Source organism: Urocitellus parryii, chromosome 7 (genome assembly GCF_045843805.1).
Source record: "Urocitellus parryii isolate mUroPar1 chromosome 7, mUroPar1.hap1, whole genome shotgun sequence".
NCBI classification, from domain to species: Eukaryota; Metazoa; Chordata; class Mammalia; order Rodentia; family Sciuridae; genus Urocitellus; species Urocitellus parryii.
Genome location: NC_135537.1, coordinates 159,751,906 through 159,776,685, shown reverse-complemented (window position 1 = coordinate 159,776,685; position 24,780 = coordinate 159,751,906). Strand labels below are relative to the sequence as shown.

General features: G+C 51.7%; 3 protein-coding genes across 3 annotated transcripts; all 3 read right to left on the bottom strand.

Annotated features, from left to right (window-relative positions):
• Positions 1 to 883: 883 nt before the first annotated feature.
• Positions 884 to 4,240, bottom strand: Hoxb7 (homeobox B7). Its single transcript, XM_026386970.2, has 2 exons — positions 3,804 to 4,240; positions 884 to 1,629 (listed from the first exon to the last, which is right to left on the bottom strand). The coding sequence occupies exons 1-2, from the start codon at positions 4,201 to 4,203 to the stop codon at positions 1,376 to 1,378; spliced, it is 654 nt and encodes a 217-aa protein (XP_026242755.1). The 5' UTR covers positions 4,204 to 4,240; the 3' UTR covers positions 884 to 1,375.
• Positions 4,241 to 6,518: 2,278 nt separating this feature from the next.
• Hoxb8 (homeobox B8) lies at positions 6,519 to 8,077 on the bottom strand. Its single transcript, XM_026386968.2, has 2 exons — positions 7,654 to 8,077; positions 6,519 to 6,826 (listed from the first exon to the last, which is right to left on the bottom strand). Exons 1-2 carry the CDS (start codon positions 8,075 to 8,077, stop codon positions 6,519 to 6,521), a joined length of 732 nt encoding a protein of 243 aa, XP_026242753.1.
• An 8,197-nt stretch (positions 8,078 to 16,274) lies between these two features.
• Hoxb9 (homeobox B9) lies at positions 16,275 to 19,614 on the bottom strand. Its single transcript, XM_026387046.2, has 2 exons — positions 19,098 to 19,614; positions 16,275 to 16,510 (listed from the first exon to the last, which is right to left on the bottom strand). The coding sequence occupies exons 1-2, from the start codon at positions 19,612 to 19,614 to the stop codon at positions 16,275 to 16,277; spliced, it is 753 nt and encodes a 250-aa protein (XP_026242831.1).
• Between the last annotated feature and the right edge of the window lie 5,166 nt (positions 19,615 to 24,780).

The following is a 24,780-nucleotide window of genomic DNA, read 5'->3' as shown; positions in this document are numbered from 1 at the left end:
CGGCCAGGAGGCCTCTGCACGCGGGCCTGGCCTCTTCCCAACACGGCCTAAGAGGCAGGACTGGATTTGGGTGTTCACCTTCCGTTACCATCCGCCCTTCTTTCTCATAAGGCCTAGCATTTTGCATTTCACCTCTGTATTTGTAGCCAGGGGACTGCTCAGACCCCTCAGCCTTTTTCGAAGGCCTGCATAAGGAAGAAAGTTTGTGGAATTGCAAGATTTTTCAATTTTGTTTTGTTATATTTTATGAGTGTGTGACTGAGCATATGGGCTCATGGATATATTTACTTGGGGGCAAATGTGAATCTCTGTTTATAAGCCAATGTGTGAATGTGCATTGGTATCTATCAGTGTGTCTGAGTGACTGTGAATGTGTGTTTACTTGTGAGTGTGTGTGAACTTGAATGCATTTGTTCTGGGCATGGAGCCCTGATTGTATGAATGCCCGTATGTTCATTTGTGAACACATGAATATGGTTGTGTTTATTTGTGACTGTATGTGACAGTATATATATGTGTGATGTAAGCCTGTGTGTGTGTGTGTGTGTGTGTGCGCGCGCGCGTGCGCACTGGTATATATCAATATGTGTAAAAGAGTGTAAAGGGAATATATGTGCATATGTAATATTGGGGTCCACAAGTTGGCAGTCCCTAGAGCAAGGGGCCTGGGGGGCAGAGAGCAAGCCCATACAGAAAGGGCCTGCTACAGAAGGATGAAGGGAAGGATTCTGGGTCGCCCACCCATTACTAACCCTAATCCCCTTCCAACCCCTGGGAGACACAGAAAACAGGGCACCTGCTTATTTTTAATTGTGTTTTATTTTTTCATTCTTCAGATACACATAGAATGTAAAGAGGAGCACCCGTGGGGCGCAGGGAAGTGTTGGTGGGAGCAAGGAGCAGTAATCAGGCAAAGGTGGGACACTCCAGCTACTGAGCTACTGGAAGGGTCCTTAGGGCTCCCTAATGCCCTTTTGGTGTTGCTACTAGGAAGGCCAAGGCTCAGGTGCAAGGGTGGGAAACAGGCTGCACTCCTCCAGACCCACAGTCCACAAAGACAGCATCCAAGGGGGTTTACAAAACAGCAAAAATTTGCAAAGACCTTACAATAGCCACATAGAAAAGGGGAGGCAAATTTTGAAAAGCTACAGAACAGTAGATATTGTACAAAAAACGAACCCAACAGTTTCCTATAGGTAGTATTTTTTTTTACAGTGTTGAGAAAACCAAAATTTCACCTTTTTCTCTCCATTTTTTTTAACTGCTTTCATTTAAATAGTTTTTTTTTTTTCACCCTATTCACTTGAGTTTCCTAGTTCAGTTCCCAGAACTGGAATTCTTCTTTCCCTTGCTCTTCTCTACCTTCTTCTGTCCTTTACTCTTCCTCATCCTCCTCTGCTTCAGCTTTGTCCTGGCCGGTGATTCCCGGGCCTGCGGTCTTATTTTCCTTTTTCCACTTCATGCGCCGGTTCTGGAACCAAATCTTTATCTGTCTTTCGGTGAGGCAGAGCGCGTGCGCGATCTCGATGCGCCGCCGCCGGGTCAGGTAGCGATTATAGTGAAATTCCTTCTCCAGCTCCAAGGTCTGGTAGCGGGTGTAGGTCTGGCGGCCTCGCTTACGGTCGGTTCCTGTGCACGGTATTTAGAGAAATATCAGAGAGTGCGGAAAACCTTGTGAGTAACCATCTCGCTCAAACCTAGCAGGGTATTTGAAATCTATAGATGGAAAAAGTCCATTTCCCCACTAAAGCAAATATTTGCTTTCCATATCCTAATCCATACTTCAGGCTGTCCCTCAATGTGAAGAACTTTCCTTAGCCCTCCAAAGGTAAACACTTCCATTCTTTTTTCAGCCTGGAGCTTCTGAAACTAGGAAGATCTCACCTGCTGGCTCTCCGAGGCGCTGTTCCTAAGGGGTTTTTATACGGAAGGAGGGGAGGTTAATCCTCCGTCTTCTCTGGGTCCAGGGGCTCCAAGCATTCCCTTTTGAATGTTGACACTAATGGTCTTTGGGGTAAGGTTGGAAACTATACAAGTGACCTTGGAGTAGGGTTCCAGGCCTTGCCTATTTCCCAGGAAGTTAGGAGACAAAGAGGCCTCACAGGCTGAGGGAGGTGAGAGGGTGTTGCACAGTCTGTTGTGGAATGAGGAGGAGGTGAAAATTTGCAGATATCTTGGAGCATGGAGTTGGTCTGGAAATAGCTGCCCTCTGATGATTTTTTTTTTCCAGTAAGTGGCCAGGGTTCAGCTAAGGCCTGGCTGCAGTCCCTGCCTGCCTGTCTGCCTTCCTGCCCACCCACCTGCCCAGACAACCTGTTCTCCAAAGCAATCTTTGGGCCTCCAGGACAGCAAAGGGGGTGAAAATAGACAGCAGCCTGCAATAGAATGAAACATGGTGTATATATGTGGTGGGGACTGAAGGGTAGATGGGAATCTCCTAACTTAGGCCCAGAATCCTGAGGATACTTGGGGGAGGTGTTGGCATCAGCCCTTCTGGAAAGGAGACAAGGGGGGAAAAGTAACTAAGGGCCCTAATTCCAAGTCAAATAAAAGCCAAGTTGAAATGTTTATGAGCAGAAAAATTAGGGCTTTGATAAATCAAGTAGAAAGACAGTTGAATGAGGGAGCAGGTAATGGGGACCATGACCACCAATCCTGATGATGTAAGAACTGGGCTCCTCTTGGCCCCCAACCATGGCTAGGTTAGGAGCTTCTGACTACAGGCTTGTAGGGTCTTCTGGATTGTAGGGTTGGTGTTCAAGTCCATCTGTCCTGGGGTAGTGAGATATATATATATATATATATATATATATATATATATATATATATATATATATATATATATATATCTCCAGGCTTGGCAGGAAACCTAATAGAAGTCCTGGTCTCTTGGGGCTCCTGAAGTAGCTATTAGGTGGCTCTGCACTGAGGCTTGATTTGGCTCCTTGGAGTCCAAGCCCCTCCCCCAAGAGGAGACTCACCCTTCTAATGACACCTCCAAACTTGTTGGCCAATTCTCTAGGTGCCTAGGAGCCCCAGGAAGGAACCTGGGACAGCTAGCTATATTTCCATGAAGGCTCTGTCTTTTCTTTAGTTTTCCTGCCCCCCCCCAAGTTCACTGGAGGATTAGGAGCCTCATCTCTCTTGATTTCTGCCCCCCCCCCCCGCATCTCTGGCTCTGTGTCCCTGGCTGGGTCCTCAAGTCTCCTACCCACTCCTCCCACCAGGCCTCTAGAGCCCACCTCTAATTGTTCTAATGGGAATAATAGGGGAACGGGGTTGGCTGGGAAGGAAGGGGGAGGGGAGAACTGCTTAACGCTATGGCCCCCTCCCCCATACCTTATCCAAGCTGGGATGGGGATGGGGGACACACCCAGAGCTGAGATCCCAGGCGGAGAAGGGGGGGGAGAGGGGGAAGACCCTAATGGCTATTCTCTGCAAACCCCAGCCTTCCTTCTCAAGACAAACGGCCTCGTCTCCAACCCGTGCCGGCGCTGCTGATAAATATTTAAAGCTAAAAGGCCTGAAGGAAGGGTAGGGGGCGGGCTGGGGGCTCTGCGCGCCGCGGCGTCGGCGAAGAGAGATCCGCGGGGAAGCAGAGCAAGCCTGAAAGCACCGAGGAAAAATGAGGGTGGGGGCAGCGCGCCAGGTCGCAGCCAAGCGGGGTGCCGCTTTTCCAGGGCCGATCCCGGGCGCGCGGAGCACTCTGGACGCGGAAAGGGGCGCCTGGCCCGGAATGGGGCACCTTCAGGGGAATGTGCCCGGGCCGCTGCCACAAGGGATGGCTCGGTGCGCTGCGTTACCTGAGCTTCGCATCCAGGGGTAGATCCGGAAGTTACTCTCGGCCGCCAAGTCCGAGTCCCTCTGCTCCTTGGCGCCTGCCGCTTTGGCGGAGTCGCCGGGACACACCCCGGAGAGGTTCTGCTCAAAAGGCGCGCAGTGCATGTTGAAGGAACTCGGCTCGAGCCCGTAGCCGGCCGCGTAGACGCCGGCCGCGCTCTGGCCCGCCATGCCCCCCCCGCCGGGGTACAAGCCCTGCATCGACGCGGCGAAGGAAGTGCCCGAACCCGCTCCATAGCCCGGGCGCTGGGGGTTGGAAGCAAACGCACAAGAAGTTTGTTCGGGGAAGGCTCCGGCAGCGAAAACCGAACTTGCCGCTGGATATTTAGAAAATAAAGCATTCGCATAATACAATGAACTCATAATTTGGCCGGATGATTTGTAGGCAGGGACGTTTTAGTGTCGGTTTTACGAGATTCCTTGATATATTACAGAATTAGAGTCCAGATTTACACCAAAAAGGACCCCCTTTTTCCTCTCCAGACCACGTGACTCACACCCACGTGACATTCCCTCTGCCAATGGCCTGACGGCCTCCCCACGGCTTCGGTAATGTGGAAAAAATTGTGTGGCGTTAGATTTATAAAATATGATCAATAATGAATGGGAAAGCCGAACTCTGTGGATTGGCGTTGGGGGCTCAAGGGCCGCTGTCGACCCCCGCGGGCTGGAGGCAGCTTGCAGGCGAGATTTGGGGAGGAAGGAATTGAGTTCAAGGGAAAATAAATAACCTCTGAGCAATCCGTGTTGTCACCCCCCACCCGTTTCCCCCAGTCCGTTACCGAGCGAAAGACAAACGCAGAGATTGAATGCGCGCAACTTGGTGGGTGGGTAAGGGCACATCAGGTCTTTATTAAGTCGAGCTAATTCATCTCCGCTAAGCCTTTAGGAGAAGTTGGTCCGACTCTCCCAAGGTGAAGAACGAGGTGAGCATGGCCTCACGGCTGGCTCTCTCTCTCTCTCGGTGGCCCACATATACTGTCGGAGATGGAACAAGGCTTCGTAGGTGCTCTAAGGCAAGGGATCCAGCCCACGGGCGGACACTGTGCTTTCTGATGGCTAAATAAAACGGATTGGAAAGTTTGAAGAAAAAAAAAAAAAAGGAACGGGGTGGGGGTGGGGTGAGGAGAGAAAGGAAGGGAGGAAGGAGGCCTGGGGCTCGGGCTCTCTGCTTTCTCGGTTCCGGGAGGCGGATGCTTCAGCCGAGCGTGGCTGCCAGAGAAGCAGAGGCAGAGAAGGAAGGAAGGCGGCGAGCCACCGCCTCGGAACTGGGCAAAGAAGGTCACATCTCAGAGAGCCAGAGGTGGGGAGGAGGATCTCACCTCCCCTCCGGCTCCCGCCCTCCACCAAAGTCTGAGAAAAATAAAAATATAAGCGTGCTCAGCAGCCCTGCACTTTCATCTTTATCCGCCCCCCTCCCACGGGAGGACACACACTGAAACAAAGAGAGAAGTGGCAGGGGATACAGTCACCAACTGGGCGCATCTCTTCTTCAGCGCGGCCTGGGCGCTGGGGTCTCTGGGGCCGGCAACCTCGGAACGCGAGGGGAGGGGGTTTCTCCGGGCTCCCTCCCTCGTCCCTCTCTCCTCCAATCACAGGCAGCCGCCTCCCTCACCCCCTGCGCCCCTGGGCCGAGGGACTCGCACCACCTGCCTCCAGCCCCCGCCCCCTCCTCTCTGCGCCTAGCCTCAGCGGGCCCAGAAGCCTGCTGACCCGCAACCCCCAGCACTGCGAGGCGCCTGGGAGCAAATGAGGAGCGCGGGCCGGGCGGGTCTCAGATTCTCGCTTGTAAACTTTATTGTAACTCTTCCGCCCTTTTCAGGCGCAGACAACAGAACAAAGTATAGAGGAACAACAAAATATATAATTAGCCCTCCCTCCCCCCCATAAAGCAATTCACGGATACAGGATACATTCTCTTCACAGTAAACCTAAGAACACTTTTAACAATTGCCCACAGCGCGCATGCTAACTAAAGTAATCTCTTTTGAGAAACACTTAAGACAAAATTGTCAAACCAAAGGGGGTGGGGAGGAAAAGAGAGAAGCAAGAGAGAAAGCCAGCGAGCTAGGCAGGGCAGCAGGGAGAGAGGGGTTGGGAGGGGAAATGAGGACGCGGCGAGAGAGGGAGAGGGAGAGAGAGAGAGAGAGAGAGAGAGAGAGAGAGAGAGAGAGAGAGAGAGAGAGAGAGAGGGAGGGAGACAGAAAGAATTACGGCGTGAATAGGCAGTTTCATGTTGTTGGGAGAACTTAGCAGAAATCAGTACCTTCGGTCATTACAAAGAAGCACGTTCAAAGGAAATAAAGACCATTGCACAAGGAGGCTTTTTACACGGGGCGGGGGTGTGGGGGTTCAGTCGGGCCACGGCCGCTCACCCTCGAAGGGCGAGGGAGTCCTTGCTTAAAATCCTTGTCTTTTTTTTTTTTCCCACCCGGCCCTCAAGAGAAGGGAAGGAGATCCACGGTAGCTCACACACAGAAGCTATTACGAGATACTACCACTAGCGGGGACTGGCGCGGCAGGGGACGCTGCGGTGGGAGGCCTGGCTCCTGGCCCCGCTCGCAGGGCCAGAGCTCTCTGAGGCGGGGGCGGGCGGGCGGCGGCGGCGGCGGCGGCGGCGGCGTGGGGGGACCCGCGGACTTGCGGGCGGCCGCGGCCCTGGTAGTCCCAGCTGGAGCCTACTTCTTGTCACCCTTCTGCGCGTCGCCCTCGTCCGCCGCCTCTGGGGCCCTCTCCAGCTTCTGTTTCTCCAGCTCCTCCTGCTCGCATTTGCTGCTGGGGAACTTGTCTTTGTTATTCTCTTTTTTCCACTTCATCCTCCTGTTCTGGAACCAGATTTTGACCTGTCTCTCTGTCAGTCCCAGCGCATGCGATACCTCGATCCGCCTCTTGCGAGTCAGATAGGGATTAAATAGGAACTCCTTCTCCAGCTCCAGGGTCTGGTAGCGGCTGTAGGTCTGTCGGCCTCGCCTGCGTCCGGCGGCTGCTGGGAATGGGGGAAAGGGCGAGACGGAGGGGAGGGGAGGGGAGAGTGGGGGAGGGGGCAGAGACAGAGAAGGTTGGAAGATTCGTGAATCAGCCTAGTAGACCAGTATAATAAGAGCAGGGGACCTTCTACCCCGGGCGGGGTGGGGGGGTGAGCATGGAGGCAGCGGTCAGCGGGGGGAGGGGGGTGAGAAGAATTAGACACCACTGAATCTAAGGGAGTCAGAAAAGGGGAGCCCCCTCTTCTAATAGCCAGCACCAGAGTTGGGTGGGGGGTGGTTGAAATCTATTAAAAGTACCATAAAGTTTAGAAGGAAGGATGTGAAGGGGGGATAAGAATAAAAAAGCTGTGGTGGGGACGAATGGACCCACCTTGAAAAGCCCCCAGAGCCTCTGCCCCAGAAGAAAAGTTTCTTCAGGGTAATTAAACTATAAAGCAATTGAGAAGTGCAAAAGTTGAGAGCGCCCCCACTCCCACCACCCTTTTCTGCACTACCCCCCATAAAACAGTAAAAGGGGGATAAAAAAGGAGGGGAAGAAGAAGAAAAGTAAAGTAGGGTGAGGGGTTTATGGCTTCAGGAAATGTCGCTTAGCGACCCCCCTTCAAAGGAAACAAAAAGGGAAGAAAGGAAGAAAGGAAGGAAGGAAGAAAGAGAGAGAGAGAGAGAGAGAGAGAGAGAGAGAAAGAAAGAGGCGTAGGAAATTGGAATAGAGCCGACAAGTCTTGCAAGAGCTGGAGGAAATGCTCCCCTGGCCTGCCCAGCCCCCTGACCGGCCCTGGGCCCTCCCGGCCCCTTCCTGCCCTGGCCAGCCCCTACGGGAGCTCACCTTGCGGGCGCATCCAGGGGAAGAGCTGTGTGGGCGACGGGCTCTGCTCCGAGCCCTCGGCCTCCTCTCCCAGGCCGCTGGCGGCGGCGAGCTTGCAGTCTGCGTACTGCACCAGGTCTGGATCTTGCGCACCGAATAGGCTCTGGCGCTGCAGCGGGTCGTAGCCGTAGAAGTTGCCCGGGTCCCCGTGGCATGCCACGGCGCACGGGTTCTGCTGGTAGGGAGCCGTGGACAGCGACGATGGCCCGTGGTAGAACTCCTGGATTTGCGACGGGTGCTGGAAGCTGCCGCCGCTGCTGGGACCGTACACCACGGTGGGTCGGCCGCCCAGGTCCTGGGCGAAGCCGCAGTCATAATAATTGGGGCGCAGGGACTCCCCGGTTTTGTATTTGGAGAACAGTGAGTTGACGAAATAAGAGCTCATTTTATTGAATTTTGAGGCGGCGGCGGCGGCGGAGGCTGTAGTTGGGGGCTGTTGGGGAGGGGGTGGGGAGGGGGAAAGGGAGGGAGAGAGAGAGAAAAAAACGCGGATTCGCCGGCTCCTAGTCACCCTCGCCAGGAAAGGAGAGGGAAAGGGAGGAGGAAAAAAAAAAGAAAAGAAAGAAAAGGCGAAGAAGATCTCGAAGCCGCCACACTTTTTGTGATTTCCAGGAATAGAAAAGGACAGAGAAGCCTCCAAAAGTCTAAGCTTGCATGGCAGCCGCCGCTCGCTCGCCCTCCCCCCACCCCCCACCCCCCAAACAAAAATATACCGCCACTTAAAGAGGTCCTCGCTTTACATTTCGAAGAAGGGATGCCAGTTCATAAACAGTTTTCGGTGATTTACTTCCCTGCAAATGAGTTGTTTCATATTTTGCACTGTCTTTTCATGATCATTTGCATCCATTAGAGACCCCGCATCCTATTGGCTTCTCCGTACTCCTCCCGGACAGAACGCAGAGCGAGGGTGAGAGCGAGAGAGAGCGAGCGAGAGAGAGAGCTAGAGCGAGAGAGCGCCAGGGAGTGAGGAGAGAGCGGAAAAAAAAAAAAAAAGGAGGGGAAGAAAAAAAAACACCCAGGGAGAGAGAGGGGAGAGGGGGAGAGAGAGGGGGAGAGGGAGAGGGGGTGAGAGAATGAATACGGATTAAATCTGTTTAACTACCTACATTAATGAGATATCTCTCGCCTCACAACAAATCAAATACCTTCGCAGACCACCCCCAAAGACTGATGTGGGGGAGTCACGGAAAAAACCATACACACACACACACACACACACACACACACACACACCGCGCCAGGCGTAGGCACGCTGTTAATTTCGCGATTTTAACGAGGCAATTGGAGTCTTTCTAAATGTCAGGGTCGCTTCGGAAAAATGTAAAAGAACACGGTTTAATTGCGCCGAGTTTTAAAAGGTCCTATAAATGTAATTGGTATTTTAATACAAGTTATCAAATCATACAGCTTCCTCTCCTAAACATATTTTCAAACAAACGAGGTAGTCATATTTAAAGCTTTAATGATCAATTTCCTTATTATTGATAAAGGTTTAACTATCGTGTGGAGGGAATTGGCTGGGTAACCGGCCCCCAAAAAACGGCTGTAAACTCTTTAACAAACTATAAAACGCAATAAAGCCGGAGTCTGTTGTTGTTTATGCCGCAGCGCATAAAAGCTGTTAGCATTTTACGAGTTCTTTCCTCTACAGCTATAAAACTGCAGCTTCGATCGCCCCCGCCGCCCGACTGCAGCACGGTGGGGGTGACGAAGCCGAAATGAGAACGATTATGGTTTTTTTTTTCTTTTTTTTCGGTGCAAACGGTTGACTTTTCCTAGACTTTCACCTCCTTCAGCTGTGATAGGCACCTGCCCCCACCCGCTCTCTGGAGACCCCAAACTTGTCCCCCTCTCTGCCACACCCAGGCCACTGGCAGAACTTTCCCTCATTAAACAAACAAGAAAGGATTTTCTGTGGAGGAGTCTGGAAGGTCTTGGAAAGGGACTGATAGTAGAAACTTTCTGGTTAATGGGCAGTGGTGAAGCCCAGAGCAAAGTTCACCCTGCAACTGCTAATTCTGCAGCTTTGCACAATCTCTACTTGTTGGGGGAATGCTAGGGCAGAAAGGGGTCTCCTGAAGGCACTTTTGCCCAGTCAACTCTTTGCAGGGAAGACAAAATGAGGGGAAAGGGTCCTGATACCACCAAAGGGGTAGCACCTCACAGGGCTGCCCCACACCTGCGACTAGGCCTTGGAACCTAGTAACCAATCCCAATGGGCATCCAACCTTCCTGGGCCAATCCCTCACACCTTCTATGTGACCTTTCCCTGAGAGGACATTGCCAATCCCATCAACCCACCAAAAGAGGGAAAGGCAATGGAGGCTGATGCTAGCCACCCAAACCCTGGTGACTGGTCTTGGTTACTATTGTTCTATGCCCTCCACTGCCCCAGGCAGTGGCTGTAAGATATTTGCTCTGGAGAAGCACTTATTATTCCTCAGGCTCCTCATGGCCCTTTGAGTTACTATCACTACCCCCACTGACCTTGGAGTGGAGGGAAGTGGGATAGAGCAAGACCACTGAGGTTTCCATCTTCTCTCTTTGTCCCTTGGGCAGCCTGTAGTTAAACCTGTCCTCCCTGCAGATCTGGGCACCTGAGCCCTGAAACCCAGAATGCAGAACCAAGTTGATGGTGTGCCACACTCTCAGACCCACGGCCTCCCTACATACCTGGCCTAGCTGTGGTGGTACCCAGACTTTAGAAGGCCCCTATCTGTCAGAACCAATGGTTTCCTGGGGTGTCTGATAGGTAAAGAAAAAAAAGGAAGGAAAGACAAGGAGAAAAAAATCTGGAAGCAAAGGCAGAAGTGGCCTGACAAATACATACAATCCATTGTTATTCAGAAAAAGAGTGATTTGCTTTTAGAGACCTTTTGAGGATCCCAATCTTTATAAAAATGAAACTAGCAACTTTTCTGAAGGAAAGTTACCATTGGGGTCACCCAGTTTTTCAAAAGTGAATCCAGAGAATGGGAGAAGAGCAAAAGGGGAGAAGGGAGAGAGAAGAAAAAGAGGAGAGAAGGGACAGGAAGAGGATCTGGAATTTTCGGGAGGCTGAGGGGGCGGTAAGGCAGCAGAAGGCAGAGTCAAGTTGTTGAGGGAGCGAACATTTTTATCAAGTGCGGGGGATTTTATGGTCATGATTTGAGGACTTACCAGGGAGGTAGAAATTCAATGGCTTGTTCTAAATCATCCCTACACCGTGCCAGAAATTTCTGACGGAAGGAAAATGTTTCTATTATAAGAAGAAAAAAAAAAAAACAAGAAAAAGAGAGAAGATAATTTATAAACACCCAATGGAGCATAGATTTATTTGTGAAGCTCAAGTTAAGAAGAAACTCCACTTTTCTCTTTGCACCCGGTTCTGGGGAGGAAAAAAAAGAGGTTGGGGTAATTTTGAGGGGTTGGTTATCTATTTCTCCTGCAGGTTTATCCGAGGGGAGGCAGGGATCTGGCGGCTCCGGGAGGAATTTGGAAATTTGGATTTGAAGGTGCTGTGGGCAGATACAGCGCCGATGCCAGAACGAAAAGTCCTTGAGTCCAGGCCTTCATCTGCTAAATTACATAAAGACCTGAGCCCCTAAGGTTTGCCTGGGCAGGGGGGCAGCAGAGCTGGATCCCCCCAGCGCGGGAGCCACAGCTCTCACCTGGAAGCCAAGGAACGCGGGAGGGAACCGAGCTCCTGCCCACTGCCGCAGTGCCTGCGCCCACAGCTATCCGAAAACGCGCTTTTCCCGACCCCCGACCCCGACCAACACAGGGAGTGTGGAGCATCCAGAGGAGATATCCGAACCTTCCCGCACCCGCCGCCCTGGGGAACTCATACCCTGCGCCTGGGTCGCCAGGCGCGCGCCCAGCCCAGACCCGGACTGGTACAAAGGCTCTGGAGCCTGAGCTCCAGCGGAGCGACCCCGGGGGCCCAACCGCTTGGGGAACCTCTGAATCCCCATAAAAGCCAAGACTGCATTCCTCCCCAAACTGCCCCATCTCCGGACTGGCTCACCAGGTTCCCTCTCCAGCCAGTGTGGGCAGCCCTTCTCCTGGCAGCTTCCTTTCCATCCGACCCTCTTCTGCGGGTTTGTCCCTCTCACCTGACTGATCACCCGCATCCGTCGACATTCCGCTTGCTCCCCTGGACGGAAAATGTTATTTTCCCAAGTCAATTCTCTTTGATTTGGACCCATTATTCCTATTATTACTCTTATTCCCCGTTTTTACGCATTTGTTGCCCATCCGAACAGAGCCACTGGGCGAGAAACACTGAGCCCCCATGAGGGAAATTCAGAAAATTGACCATTTGAGGGGAGGGGAACACTACTATATCTGAAATCTATAAAATGGGGTGGAAATACCATAATGAACCCTATATTTTTATTACGTGCAAATTATTCATGACTTTTGGTAGCGCTCAGTTCATAGATTGAGACCCGAACAAGGTGCGGTGTTGGAATAAACCAGAGTCGGTAGGCGCCGCACCAGAAATTTTCACGTGGAGCAAGAGTGCCATCTAGCGGCATCTTTGCAAAAAGGTTCCCACCACCGGTTCTGCCAGGTTCTCTGAGAGCCAGCCACCACCGTGACAAGCGAGAGAAACTTTCATTATTAATAGAAAAGGGGGAGGGAAAGAGCGGGCAAAAGAAAAGTCATTGGAATCACGAAACGGTTCATGAAATTGTGCAGATAAAGTAAAAGAAAAAAAAACAAGGGAGGAAGAAAAAAAGAAGTTATAAGCTTTTTTCTTTCTACTTTCAGCCCCCCGCCTGCAACCAGCCGCTTCTACAGAAGGCCGCCAAGCAGTGCGCCTTTATGTCCGTAAAAGGGGGAGTCAAGCACTTCTCAACCCCCACACTATTGTTTCAAATTCAGACGAGTAACAATTGGGCTATTTGTGGGGGGAGAAGAAGCCTGAGAGGAGGGGATAGGACTGTAAAAGGATCAAGAGGCTGCCCTCTCGCCCAGACGTCTGGCCTTGCCAGACCTGTGTGGGGTGTGTGTGGGTGGGTGGGTGTGTGCGCGCGCGCGCGCGCGTGCTTGAGCACGAGGGCGAGTGTGTGTGCAGGGCCTTCTTGCTTAAGACGCCTGATTGGGGGGGGGGCGGGGAAGAACAAAGACAAGAGTCCAAATTGCAATCTATGAAGCATTTTCAACAACAAAATGTTACTCTCCTTCTCTTTTCTCTCCTCTTTGTCTCCTGGGGTGGGCTTCCCCAAAAGTCCCAAACCTGGAGTCCTGGGCGACTGAGGGTGGGAGCTGCTGGAGAGGGGGCCCACCCATTCCCCTTCCCCGCCAGGCAGGGAGCCCAGGCCCAGCTGCGGCTTTCTCAGCTCCGGAAAGTTTCCCCTCACTGTTTGCTTTGCTGCTGTTTAGTTTCTTAACCTTCAGAAATTTATACGCTATAAACTTTTATAGCGGTCATATTCTTTTATTGCTGCGCACACGGCATTGAATTCCTCTCCCGGCTTTTCTCTGCCTCGCACTCTCTCGGTCTCCCTCTCTGAATTTCTCTTTTATGACAACTGATTTCCCCATCTCCGGCTTACTACCATGCGCATCTTCGCCTTTGTTTGTCTTGAAAGAAGCCACCGGGCTGGGGACCCAGGAGCTGCCGCCCGAGGCCACTCCAGGCTCCCTCGCCCCCTTTTCCTGCAGCACTCCGATCGGCTCCAGCCTCGCCTTTTGCATTTCCTTTGAAGAAACAAGCTGACTCCTTGGCTCAACCTCAGCGCCGGCTGAGCCAACGGAGCCTGGGATGGCCAGGCAACCTAGTCTACACCAGCTATAAAGCCAGATTCATTTCCATCCCTAACGGAACCCTCCTCGGAAGGCGTAAGGGAACCTCGCTATCTCTGCCTCTCTAACAGGATCACTTCATCCTTTCGTTAGAAAGGGGTAGGCCTGGCATTTTGCAGGCTCTCTTCACTGGGGCCAGTCTTTGTCTCCACCTCTACCCCAATCCACAGGGTCTCCGTGGGTTGCAGTGTGGCAGGGGTGGGCCTGTGAAAAGCTCCAGCAGGAGGCAGCCCCGGGAGCGCCGGCCCCATAGCAGTGGAATCCTAAGGCTTGGAGAAGAAAGGCAGGGATCCCCCAAAATGGGATGTTTGTAAAAAGCCCTGACTGGGACACTGCAGTCTGAGAGGCCAAAAAAGGGCCTCTTGAAATCGAGCTTAATTCTGGGGACTGTTTGGGAAGATGATTCTTTTTTTTTTTTTTTTCCAATGGAGACATTTGTGTTCCACATTCAGCCCCTACCCAACCAGCTTGCCTCAGAACAAGGCTGCTATTCCATGGCTCTAAAAACCGGGGTGGGGGTGGGGGCAAAGAACCCTATGTGGCTGCTCAAATAAGATCTCAAGCCAGGAACCTGTCTAGACCAGTCTACTCTGCTGCAGGGAATAGCAGAGAGGGTATTGCCTTCCTCCCTTGCATGGTATTTTAAAGTGCCCAAGCCAAAGTGGTGATCTCAGTTGCCTGAGAGAAGAGCCACTTCCAGGAGTTATAGAGCAGGCCTTGCCTTCCCTCTGGCTCTCCAGACAGTGGGGAGGTCTCCAGAGCAACTGTCTGGTGGAAGACCCCCTGCTCTAGGAAGACCCAGTCCCCTCTCCAAACCACAGATATTTCTTTTCTTCCTCTTCCAGTCTCCTCTTCCTAGTGCTCTTGTTGAATGGCTCTTACTCAATTTAAACACCTTGGGTCGTAATCAGCTAGCTGTCAGCTCCACCAGTGAGTGCCCAGAGGTCTGTAGGGTCTAAGAAGAAACTTAGGGAACACAGCAATCTTTTTTCCCAAGCTATGCTTTTAGCAACTCAGATTTCTACCTATGGTAGACGACAGCCAACACAGAATGAGACTCAGGAGAGATTTATTTTCTAGAGTGATATATATTTTTTGTTCTTTTTCTTTTTTCTTCCAAAACAAACAATTAGAGCTCTAGGCCCCCTGCCCTCCCCACTCCCACCCACAACCCTCCCATATAAGCAACAACTTAAAACAGTCGAGACAATCTCCCCCAAAGAAATCACAAAACACAAGCACAATTTCACAACAGCCACAACAATGCAAAAAAAAAAAAAAAATCTACTGGAATGCCCCCTTGCAGGGTCAGGAAAAGCAGAAGCAAGAGTCCTGGAATTGAGGGGATTGAGTAGTGGGCAAGCAGGATAGGGGAAAGGAAGCAGAGAGTGAGCTTCGCCTGATGCTTAGTTGAGATTTTGCCTCTTTCCTTTGCACGCGGGAACTGTTCCCCCAGAAGGATGCACAGAACCAGCCACACAGAGCAAATCACCACCCAGGCTGGTGCAGTGGGAAGTGAAGCCCAGTGCTGGAGTGGGCAGTCTAAGGGTTCTTCCTTGTGTGTCAGGAAACCCAGTAGGATGAAGAGAGATGCGGCAGCTCAGTGCCCTGGGGCCATAGCTCCTCCCTGTCCCCTATAGCTTACTCCAGAAGAAAGCTGGGAAGTCGATTCACAATAAATTCTCAATCAGAGTCTCCAAACCTGGCTTTCCTGTCTACAATGGGGTTGACATGGGAAGGGTGGGTGAAGGGTTGAGGGAGTGTTCTAGAAGGGGCAGCTTGACTCCCTGGTGCAAGGTGGATTTAGCTGAACAGAGTTGATTTCAGAGCTGAAGGGGATGCAGAAGAATGCAGGGCTGTGCAGAGCAAGAAAAGCTACAGTCTCTGTCAAGTGGGGCACAGATGAACGGGGGAGGACATTATCAAGGCTCTACAACCCACAGTTTGACCTTCTTTTGTTGGAAGGTGAGGAAAACATCATGCAGAATTAACATTTCCTGCAACAAAATGTATATGGAAGGGGCTCCATCTAAGATAACTTCATAAAACCACTTACTGCCTTTTCTTGCCCTTTCTAGCCTACCACCTTGGGGACTAGGTTGTCCCCATCTGCCACAGGCGGTGTCCTGGGGTAGAGTTGGCAATTCCATGTGGGATGGTATTGGGATGCTGAGACTTTGGGCTGCAGCACCTCACTCAGGCTTCTGTCTCTAGACATCTTCCTGGTATATATTTGTATCTGGGGTAGAAACCCAAGCTTGCCTGATGATTTGAGAGCTGTTCTGCCAGACTTGGTGTGTGATGTTTGCACTTAGAGTGTCATTTCATTTGACTTAATTTCACCAATTTACTGTGAACTCCAAACTTTATGCCTGTGGGCGTTTACTAGGCTGTGTGCAGTTGGCGTGTCCCTGGGTGACTTCTGCTTAGGTGCAGAGAAGGAAAAGGCGGACTGGAAGTGAGGGGTTAGGACTTCTCAGAAACATTACAGGGGATTCTAGGAGTTTGACTAGCATCTCTCTTTCCTGGTGGCCCACCCCTTTCTTAGGAACCAACTACTTCTATCTTCTAACTTAACAAAACTTTCTTCTGACACCCAGGAAGAAGGGAGGGACAGGTATGGGCAAAGGAAAGGAGGCAGGCTCTAGGTGCAGTTGAGGGATTGTGGAGAGGAAGCCCTTCCCCATTCACTTGAATACATCTCAGACAGCACTGGCTTTGCAGCCATCACATAAATAAGAGCGAGATGGGGAAGGGCTGGGAAAGGCTGGGAAGGGCAGGGGTGATCTTTACTCCTTGCCCTGCTCCTTATTCATTTTCTTCATTTTCATCCGCCGGTTCTGAAACCAGATTTTGACTTGTCTCTCACTCAGATTGAGGAGTCTGGCCACTTCGTGCCTGCGGTCCCTGGTGAGGTACATATTGAACAGAAACTCCTTCTCTAGCTCCAGCGTCTGGTATTTGGTGTAGGGACAGCGCTTTTTCCTGGAAGAGCGGGCGTGCAGCCAGTTGGCAGAGGGGTTGGCTGAAAGAGAAGCAGGGATAGAATCAAAGGAAGGAAGGGGGTGAAGGGCCCCAGACCAAGAAGTGCACCCTTGGTCTCCTCTCTCCATCTGACATTGGAGAAGAGCACCTGGGCCTTCAAGCTTCCAGACAAGGTCCCAGAAATGGGCCAGCAGCCACTATAGACACTTTAGAAAGGATGAAGCCAAACTTGTGCCTAGGCTTCCTCACATACTTTCAGAGCTTCAAGAATACCTCAAGTTCTTTCAATCTATTTCCACTTGGATCCAAACTGGTAGGACTCAGGTCAGAGCCCCACCATCAGCACACTAGAATGGCTACGTGAGGTCAGCCTGAAGGATCCCTGGCTCTAGGTCTGAGAGGAGATGAGGAATTGGGAGAGGGAGAATGGCTTCTCTTCAGTCATATCCAAGAGATCCCCTAATACACCCTGCCTTGATCATGAGAGAGCTTGCATCTCTAGGCCACATGGCAGCAGGCATGTGTAGCTACATAGATATTCCCCCTCCCTGCCACCACACACCACAAATATGGGTCCACACTTAGAGCCGCAAACATTCAGCACACTCCAATTCATGAGCAACCCAATTGCAACCATTTATCAACTCCAGCCTCTGGACAGGGAAGCACTAGGGCTCACAGATTACTTATGGCTGCAATAGCCTCTTCTTTTCTGCTGCTCAGCTTGCAGTTTGGTTAACACAAGTTCAGGGAAACTGGGAAGCAAAATTGCTCCAGTCCCAAGGTGGAGAGCCAGAGATAAGGTAGGGGTAACAGAGAGCCCTTCACAGCACATCTAGCCTTTTAATTGGTCCTGTATATGTGGAAGGGGACAGATAAAGGGGGCAGATACTGAGTTAAAGAAGGGCAAAAAGAGGAAACAAAAATATATACAGGGTTCTCTTTTTCTCCTTGCAATCTTTCCCCAGACCCTAGAACTCAGAAAAGTTGCCAAATAAAGCTGAGCTAATTAAAAATAATATCCACCCTCTCCCAGCTTCCTTCTCCCCAAATGAAAAGCATTGAATTAAAAAAAAATATTCAGTTCATCCTACACTAAGTACCATGTCTTACCAATTTGCAGCACTATTTTCTTAATGTGATTGTCTGGGATGGGACCCACAGCCGCATTAAATATGAAAGAGGGGAAAAAAACTGTTAATAATTGATCCTAGCCAAATGGCCGCCTTGCAATAATGGGCTTTCCAGGCAGTTTGGGGGTATGGGGTGGTGGTGTCTGGGTATGTGAGGGAGGGTTTGGGAAGAGCTGTTTCCCCAAATGCCAGCTCTTATGGTTTGACCTGGCTGGTTGGAGGTGTGGGACCCACAGGAGCCTGGGGAGAGTGGGGCAGCTTTTTACTTTTTGCAGGCAAGGAGCTCCAAAGGTTCAGTGGACCACTCTATTGGTGGGATCTGGTGCGGCGCACAGAAACTAAAAATCTGACTCCTTACTCCCCCAAAAGATTAAGAGGTGAGGATTCAACCCACCGGCATGCATGTAGGTTATTGTTTGGGGCTAAGAGCCCCCCAATTGACTTGCCCTTCTCTGCTTAAAAAATTCGAGAACCCTCTCCTCCCAGCCAGCAGCACCTTCTGGAAATTAGCCAGACTTGGGGTTCTGACAGGGGTGCTATTGAGGAGAAGGAGGCGAGGAGAAATTCCCCAGGAAGGGTAAAGTTCTCCGCCTCTCCTCACCCGTCTTTGCCCCCACCACTCTTCTCCCTGGGGTCTCTTCGGGATGTCACCTTCTCTGCTCTGGCGGTGGGCCCCGAAATTCGGAAGTGATTCCCCGACTCCCCGCGAGGCGGACAGCCTTGGCTGGGGCTAAGGAGCCCCGCGGAGAGCAGCGGGAGCCACAGAAAAGGAAGCGGCAACCCGAGCGAGGATGCCTGAAGAGGGGAGGGGGCCACCGGAGGGAAGGCTCCCGGGGAGGGGCCGGCGCATCCGGGGAGGGGGCTCAGTCACCGCATCCTGGGCTTCCCCCGCCCCTCCCGGCGCCGGCTGCGGACCCTGCGCGGCTACTGCGCGAGATCTGCTAGGAACAATCCTCCGCCAAGCTGTTGCATCGCAAATAAAATCCTAATGAGCCCCCTCCCCCTTCCCCTTGGCCGGCTTTTACGGTCTGCGCGTGGCTCGGGGAGCTCTGCCAGCCGCGCGGTCCGGGGCAGCCCCGTACGCTCCGGTCGGTGCCGGCGCAGGGTCTTGGCCTCACTGGCCATCAGCCCCGAGCTCCTCCACCTCTCCCGGCTGTTGCGGGTCTTATCCGGCTTTCAACCAGGGCCTCGGGGAAAGAGGGGGAAGGGAGGGTGAGAGACCAGTGAGTTGGTCCCTGAGCCCCAGTTCCCCACAGGACTTGGGAGCAGTGGGGGCGGCGTTGCTCAGCGGTTTCAGTCTCCCCTTCTAGGGCATTCGGCATTTTCCTCTCCCTTCTTCCTTCCTGCTTCCCTTCCTTCATCTTTCCTCCACCCCGAGCTCTCTCCGGCCATCGCCGCGTTTTCCCTTCACATTGTCCCAGTTTATTGCCTCTCCCCTCCCCTCCCCCTCGCCTGGCCTTCGGCCTGGGTATTTCCTCACTTTTTATAACTTACTTTGATCCGGCCTCTCTTTGTCCTCGCTTCCTTCGCAAATTTTATTGTCCCCGTAGCCGGGTCTTTGATTAGACAGGACGGCCTCCCTGCCCGCCGAAGTTTCCAAACTGTACTCGGGCGTGCCCTGTTTGAGCAGCTCCCCAGGCGCGCCCAGCAGCGGCTCCGCCTTCACCGCCGCCTGGCCCTGCCCCGGGGCAGCTTCGCCGCGAGGCGCGGGCTCCAGCCAGGTGCGGAGGTACCTGCTCTCGGCCGGCGGGACGCCCTGGGGCTGGATGTAGGGGTGGTAGACAGACGGCAGGCTTCCGGACGCGTGCGGGCTCAGCGGCGCCCAGGAGGCGCCGAACACCGGCGCTTTGGGCTGGAAGCTGCACGAGGGGAACTCCAGGTGCTCCGCGTGGCCCGGCTGCCGCGGGCTCGCGTACTGGCCGGAAGGAAACTTGGCTGGAGGCGCGTCCTCACTCTCGTGACTTATGATCGAGTCGACATAATAGCTGCTAAGCGTCCCAGAAATGGACATTCTCAGACATTATCCGGGCGCTCGCAGGGGGAAGGGAAGCGCTCGCGCGGCGGCGCCCAAGCAGGGAGAGGTGGCACCCGGACCGGTGTGAGGGCTTTCGGACGCGACCCCCCCAACCCCCCACCCTCCCACCCCCACCCCCTGCTCAACTTCTCAGCCAACAAAGTACAGTGGAGCAGCCCGGCTCAGCGCTCCTTGCAAAATGATTGGTCAAAGTTTTTCCGACTGCCTGATAAAGCGTCAGCTCCGACATAAATCAATCGGGCGAGGGGGCTGCGCTCTCGCTGTCATCCGTCCGCACTGCATTCCATATCGAGGATGGATTGTTTTATGCTGATGCAATGTGCTATCACGTCAGGGCTCCGGCGGCCACGTAACCCCAGCCTGAGCTGCTGGCCGCCCGGCCTCCTCCCGCCTTTGCAGGAAGGGGGGGTATTCTCGACATGGGGCGGCGGGGGCGGAGGAGAGGCGGAGGCAAGCAGCGGGCTGCCGCGCAAGGGGGACGGCAGCAGTGGAGCCCTCTCCCTAGGCGGGTCGGAGAAGGAGGGAGGGAGAGCACGCAGAGGGAGAGAGAGAGCGCGCCCCAGCCCCGGGAGCAGCCAGAGAGGTCCCACAGGATAATTAAAGAGGAGGTAGTTCTGCCCCCCCAACACCTCCACCTCCACCCCGCAGGCCCTCATTTCCTCTTCTCTGTCCCCTTGACAGAAGATGTTTATTAAACAACAGCAGCAGCAACAATCCACAGGAGATGAAGTGCAAGGGATGGGGGAGAATTTGGGGGATTTTATAGGGCGTTATCATCTTTAGAGGGGGTTCAGGTGCACTATTTGGGGGAGATTTATATGACTGGGAGCTTCCCCTTCTTCCACAGTGGCACAGGGAGGAGAGAGGGGAATAAAATGGGATGAATGTTCAAGGACCCATTCACTATGTGTACTGAAATTAGAACCTGCCAGAGGTCAAAGGGATTCATTAGGCCCTGGAAACTGGAGCCTCCAAAAGAGTTTAATACAACTAACCAAAGTCTTTCACTCCTTTAAATTTCTTGGGTCTTTTTGGATGTGTGGGGGCCTGATATTTCTACTTTCCTTCAATGAGAAACTTCCCAGGCCCCTAAAATTGGGCAGAAGAGGGAGCTAAATAAAAGAGGTTAAGTTAGTACCCTTGAGGTGTCATGGAGTGGAGGCTTGGGAAAGGGTCCCCAGCCAGAATGGGAAGAGGTCCCATTCCACCCAGAAAAGGAGGAACAGAGGCCAAATATTCCACCCTCCTGTCCAGCTCTTCTAATTCGGATTGTCCTTCTGGACGACTTACAAACACTGGTATAGGGCACCAACATGAGCAGCAAGCCCCCAGGGTCAGTCTCTCCCCCACCCGTTGCTTTCCCTCCCGCTGATCCCCTCGCTGGAGCTTCCAAATAGTCCGTTTTATTAGAATCTACTCCGCGGCCCAGAGAAGGAACTCCCCGGGGGCTGCTGGCCAGCTTCCTGGCTCTTCTCCCGGCCACTGCTCCTTCAGTTTCTGCCCTGGGTACAATCGCCTCTCCTGGCGTGTGTATTCGCAGACCCTAGACAGACCCAAATCCCTCGGGTTGGGTTTAGGGGCAGATTTCCTGGCAATTTTCTGACCCTGGACCATTATAAGGCACGCTGCCCTCAGAGCCATGGCCTCAGCCCCCGCCCAGTCCTTTTAACAAAAGCGGGCCGTTCTAACTTGGGGTTTTATCTTTTTGGCCACTACCCCTCTGCCCTGCGGAAGGCTGCGGATAACCTCCGCACACGCACAGACACACTCCCGCCCGCTTTTCTTTCCAAATGAAGCCATCTCGTGTCATTACGTGTGAAATACGAGGGCGAAGCGCCATATTTCTTCACATTATGGCGATTTCAAAATGATTTTTTAAAGATCAATGCTGGCGCCCAGCCGGCCCCCTCCTACGCTACCCCCGCTCTCTGAGGGCGACAGCCGGGCAGATCCGGAACCAAACAGCGTGAAGATCTGCTTTTTCCATAGGACCCAAGTGGGGAAACAAAAATCCGATGCAAATTCTTTTAAGTAGCAGTTGGACGCTTGGGAAAGTCAGGAGCTCCCTGGACTTGCCAGCTAGAAACCAGGGCGCAGTCAAGGCAAAGCACCTGTTCTCGATTTCCCAGACTTTTGGAGTCTGCTGTTGGCTTTACCTGTAATAAATATATTCTGCAGGAAAAAAAAAAACTCCCTGCCATAAATAACGGCGTTATGAAGCATGGCGGGCTGAGTATATGATTTCTGTAGTATATAAATTAGGGCCCAAAAGGACATGTGAACTGTGGGCTGGGGCTTTTTTTATTTATGGAAAAGTCACAGCCCTGGGCTGTTCTTAAGATCCAAGCTGTGCAGACACTGGGCTCTGACTGCCGCCCTCCTGGTTCCTACTCTCTGGCCCTGGCTTTGCCGGAATGCCTCTCTTCAACAAGAGAGGAACCCAGAGGGCCGCTTAGTTTAGGGGGAAAGTTAGAAGAAGAAGACCGCACGTTTGGGCTCATAGCTCGAGTCCTGCAGCAAGGGTGAGATGTTCCAGCAGACAAAGTTTCAGGTTTGTGGGTTGCTAACTGTCTGGGGAGTTTTCTCTAATCTCTGGTGACTCCTAGATGCTGGGTAAGGAGGGACTCAGGGCTCTTTTCTGAGGCTTAAGCTTCGTTTTTTGCTCACAAAGAAGCTGGAAAGTGGGAACAATTTCAGAATGACATGTTTTGGAGGTCTTAGTCTTCTTGAGAGAGGCAATTCTTGAGAGAAGAGAGTGAACTTGCCCTCAATTCCTGGAGTCTGCATCCCAGCTCATCTTCCTCCAGTTGGAGATATGGATGCACCAAGCAATGTGTCTCACCCCAGCCAAGCTTTCTAGAAAGTATTGTTGCCCCAAATTGGAGTCCAACTCCAGCTCAAGCATATGATTAAAGGGTTATTGCAAAGGGCACCCCTTGTTTATGTGCTCTGAGAATATATGAATTCCCCAAACTTTGTTTTCTCCCCAGACAATGGTACCCACCATGACAGGAGAGCAAACAGGATTGTGGCCCCTGGAACCCAGCTTCTAAAGACACCTAATAGAGGGACCACTCTGTTGGGGGGGTCACTTTGTCCTGAGAAAGCAAAACTGCTCCAACACCCCACCCCCAATCCTAAAAAGAAAAAAATAAAACCCTGCCTTCCCTCACAGCCTCTTGCCATTCCTTGCACTGAAGCCTCCCCTGAACACAGCTGGGGCTGGGGCTGGGGCTGGAGTTGGTTGCTGGTAGCTTGGGAAGAGCAGGCAGGAAAAAGCAGGCAGCCCCAGTCTACAGGGGAGCCAGAGCAGCCAAGAGCAAAGAGGCTGAGGTTTGAAGAGCAGAGGCCGATGGTGTCTTGAATCAGCTGGTGAGTGCCTGTGCTTTGGGGGCAACTTTTGGAAGGGTACTTGCCCAAAAAAGAGAGAAAATCTGGAGGGAGGAAAGTAAATGGTAGACATATTAGAAAGTAAAAATAAAAACAATGAGAAAAGGGAAATTGTTTTTAATTAATAAGCTAAGCTGAAACTGACGCATATTGTATTTGAATAGATAAGTGCACCCTGTATGTTTATTTCAAATAAATATTTATGTATGGGAAACTAGTACTCAAATGTTATGTGCTCTATACTGTGTAAATATATAATAAATAAGTATACCCAGCCTCAATACTGGATGTGCCTGGGTGTTCATGTATAAGATCTAATTACGCATATGTGGATACCTGCATAACCTTTGTGAAAGATGTGGGCTAATGATTCTGCTCATATAAGATGATCAGTGAACCAAAAGCTTGTGTGTACATTTTCTATAAACATCAACACTCTTATGGAGAGAGCAAAAACCTGGGGATTTGTGTATTTGAAATGTGGCTATAAAATATTAGCTGATTTAGAAGTCTTACTTGAAAATCTGCCCTTAATTGATATTCAAGAAAAATATATGCCATATCTTCAAACAAATGCATGTACCTTAAAGCTGGATTCTATTACAATTTCCTTCCAGAATATTTGTCTAAAAGATGAAGGAAATGCCTCAAATTGACCCAGGAAAGGTCATGAAATTTGGTGACTTTTTGTCTGACCATGAAATCCTTTACTGCGTATCTTACCCCAAATTGCAAGAACAGTGTGCATTGTGTGATGCTTATTTCATGGTAGTGATGGGCATAGGAGTAAAGGCACCGTTACTCCTATGTAACATGGATACATATGCATACATATAACCTCCACAAGTGTGAAGCAAAGGTGGACAGAAATGAGCTGAGTGGGAAAGTCCTCAGGTAACTGTAGAGGTCATGCAGAAGCATTACTGTGTACAACAAAATTAGAAAAATCCCCAATCCATATTCTCAAGCACTGGAGATATTTCTTCTGATCCAGGATCAGAGACCCACTCTGGGAAAGAGTGAAGTGTGAGGACACTTAGATCTCCGGTGGAAACAGGATCCCCAAACCTGTCCCTTTATCCAAAACAGCCTCCAAAATAGATATCACATCGAAACTGCACACTCTGGGTCAAACCTCAATGCTTCCATATCCCCCAAGTGGGAATCTTAATTGTAAAGTAACGAAATCTTCTGCCAAACCTCCCTCCTAAAATGTTAGAGGTGAAAGGAAGGATGGAGAGGTCAGTGGCCCCATCCGACCTCCGGAATCTTCTTAGGAACTCTCAGCCATCAAGGATATCCAAGGCAGTGGGGGTGGTTGACTTCTTGGGGAGGGGGTATCCAGAAGGCCAAACGGGGTGGGTGGCAGGCGGGGCGGAAAGGAGGCGAGCAGGTAGAAGGTTATTACGGAATTGCTTCCATAAAACCTGTGGCTGTTGTAAAACTCTGCTTTCCAAAGACTTTATTTCCCCTTTCTCTCTAACATCCCCCCCCCTTTTTTTCTTTTTACAGCACTTTTCCTGGGAGGGGGTGGCCAAGGGAAGCTAGAGATGGAAGACAGTCAGGCTCCATCCTGGGAGTTGACTGGACAGGTTTGTGAGAGGCCGAGAGAGAAGCAAGGTAAGGCTGCAGGGGTATTCCAGACCTTCTTCACCCAGACGCTCTTCACTCAGACCCCAGGATCAGAAAATATCAAGGGACAGCTTTGCTGGCCTTTGCTTATCAAGACAGTGGGTTGAAAGCTACATTTCC